Below are 1,009 nucleotides of genomic sequence, written 5' to 3'. Positions count from 1 at the left end.
TGCCTGTACCTGTGCCTGTACCTGTGCCTGTACCTGTGCTGCCTGTACCTGTGCCTGTACCTGCCTATACCTGGGCCTGTACCTGTGCCTGTGCTGCCTGTACCCTCTGCCTGCACCTGCCTATACCTGTGCCTGTACCTGTGCCGCCTGTACCTGTGCCTGTACCTGTACCTGTGCTGCCTGTACCTGTGCCTGTACCTGTGCCTGTGCTGCCTGTCCCTGCACTGCCTGTACCTGTGCCTGTACCTGTGCTGCCTGTACCTGTGCCTGTATCTGCACCTGTACCCTCTGCCTCTACCCTCTGCCTGTTCTTGTGCCTGTACCTGTGCTGCCTGTACCTGTGCCTGTATCTGTGCTGCCTGTACCCTCTGCCTGTACCTGCCTGTACCTGTGCCTGTACATGTGCTGCCTGTACCTGTGCCTGTATCTGCACCTGTACCCTCTGCCTCTACCCTCTGCCTGTTCCTGTGACTGTATCTGCACCTGTACCTGTGCCTGTACCTGTGCTGCCTCTACCCTCTGCCTGTTCCTGTGCCTGTACCTGCGCCTGCACCCCCTGCCCGTACCTGGTTGGCCAGGACCCTTCAGGCCCTGTCCCTGGTGCCGGTGCCGGAGCCCCCCCGGCAGCGCCTGGACCCACGGCTGCCCCGCCGCAGGTGGGCAACAACTTCAACAGCCCCGACACGCGGCTCTACCTGAGCCAGTTCGCGTCCCAGCCCAGCACCGAGTACGTGAAGGTCCTGGACGACTTCGAGAAGCTCCGGGGGCTCTTCCATGAGCTGCAGGCCAAGATCTACGGCATCGAGGGTGACCCCGAACCCCCCGAGCCCAACCCTGAGGGGTCCCTCCCTGTCCCCGCCCTGCTCCTCACCACAGCCCTGCCTGTTCCTGCCCCTTGTAGGCACCAGCGACCACAACCGGTTCCACCTGGAGCTGTGCTCCAGCGGGATGAGCGTGGCGGTGACCCATGTAAGGCATGGGCACGGGGTGGTCACAAAGGAGGGGTTGG

At 63.0% G+C, this 1,009-nt stretch overlaps 1 protein-coding gene across 1 annotated transcript; it reads left to right on the top strand.

Annotated features, from left to right (window-relative positions):
• Positions 1-578: 578 nt before the first annotated feature.
• On the top strand, positions 579-987 carry LOC130598089 (integrin alpha-L-like; the record flags this gene model as incomplete). The annotated part of the gene is made up of 2 exons (XM_057407176.1): positions 579-807; positions 902-987. Coding segments are annotated over 2 exons (315 nt in total), but the record flags the coding sequence as incomplete, so codon positions are not given.
• Between the last annotated feature and the right edge of the window lie 22 nt (positions 988-1,009).

Source organism: Pezoporus wallicus, unplaced genomic scaffold, assembly GCF_028554395.1.
Source record: "Pezoporus wallicus isolate ANWC-B61680 ecotype Strahan unplaced genomic scaffold, APGP_CSIRO_Pwel_v1 contig_9127, whole genome shotgun sequence".
NCBI lineage: Eukaryota > Metazoa > Chordata > Aves > Psittaciformes > Psittacidae > Pezoporus > Pezoporus wallicus.
This window is presented reverse-complemented; position numbering and strand designations above follow the sequence as displayed.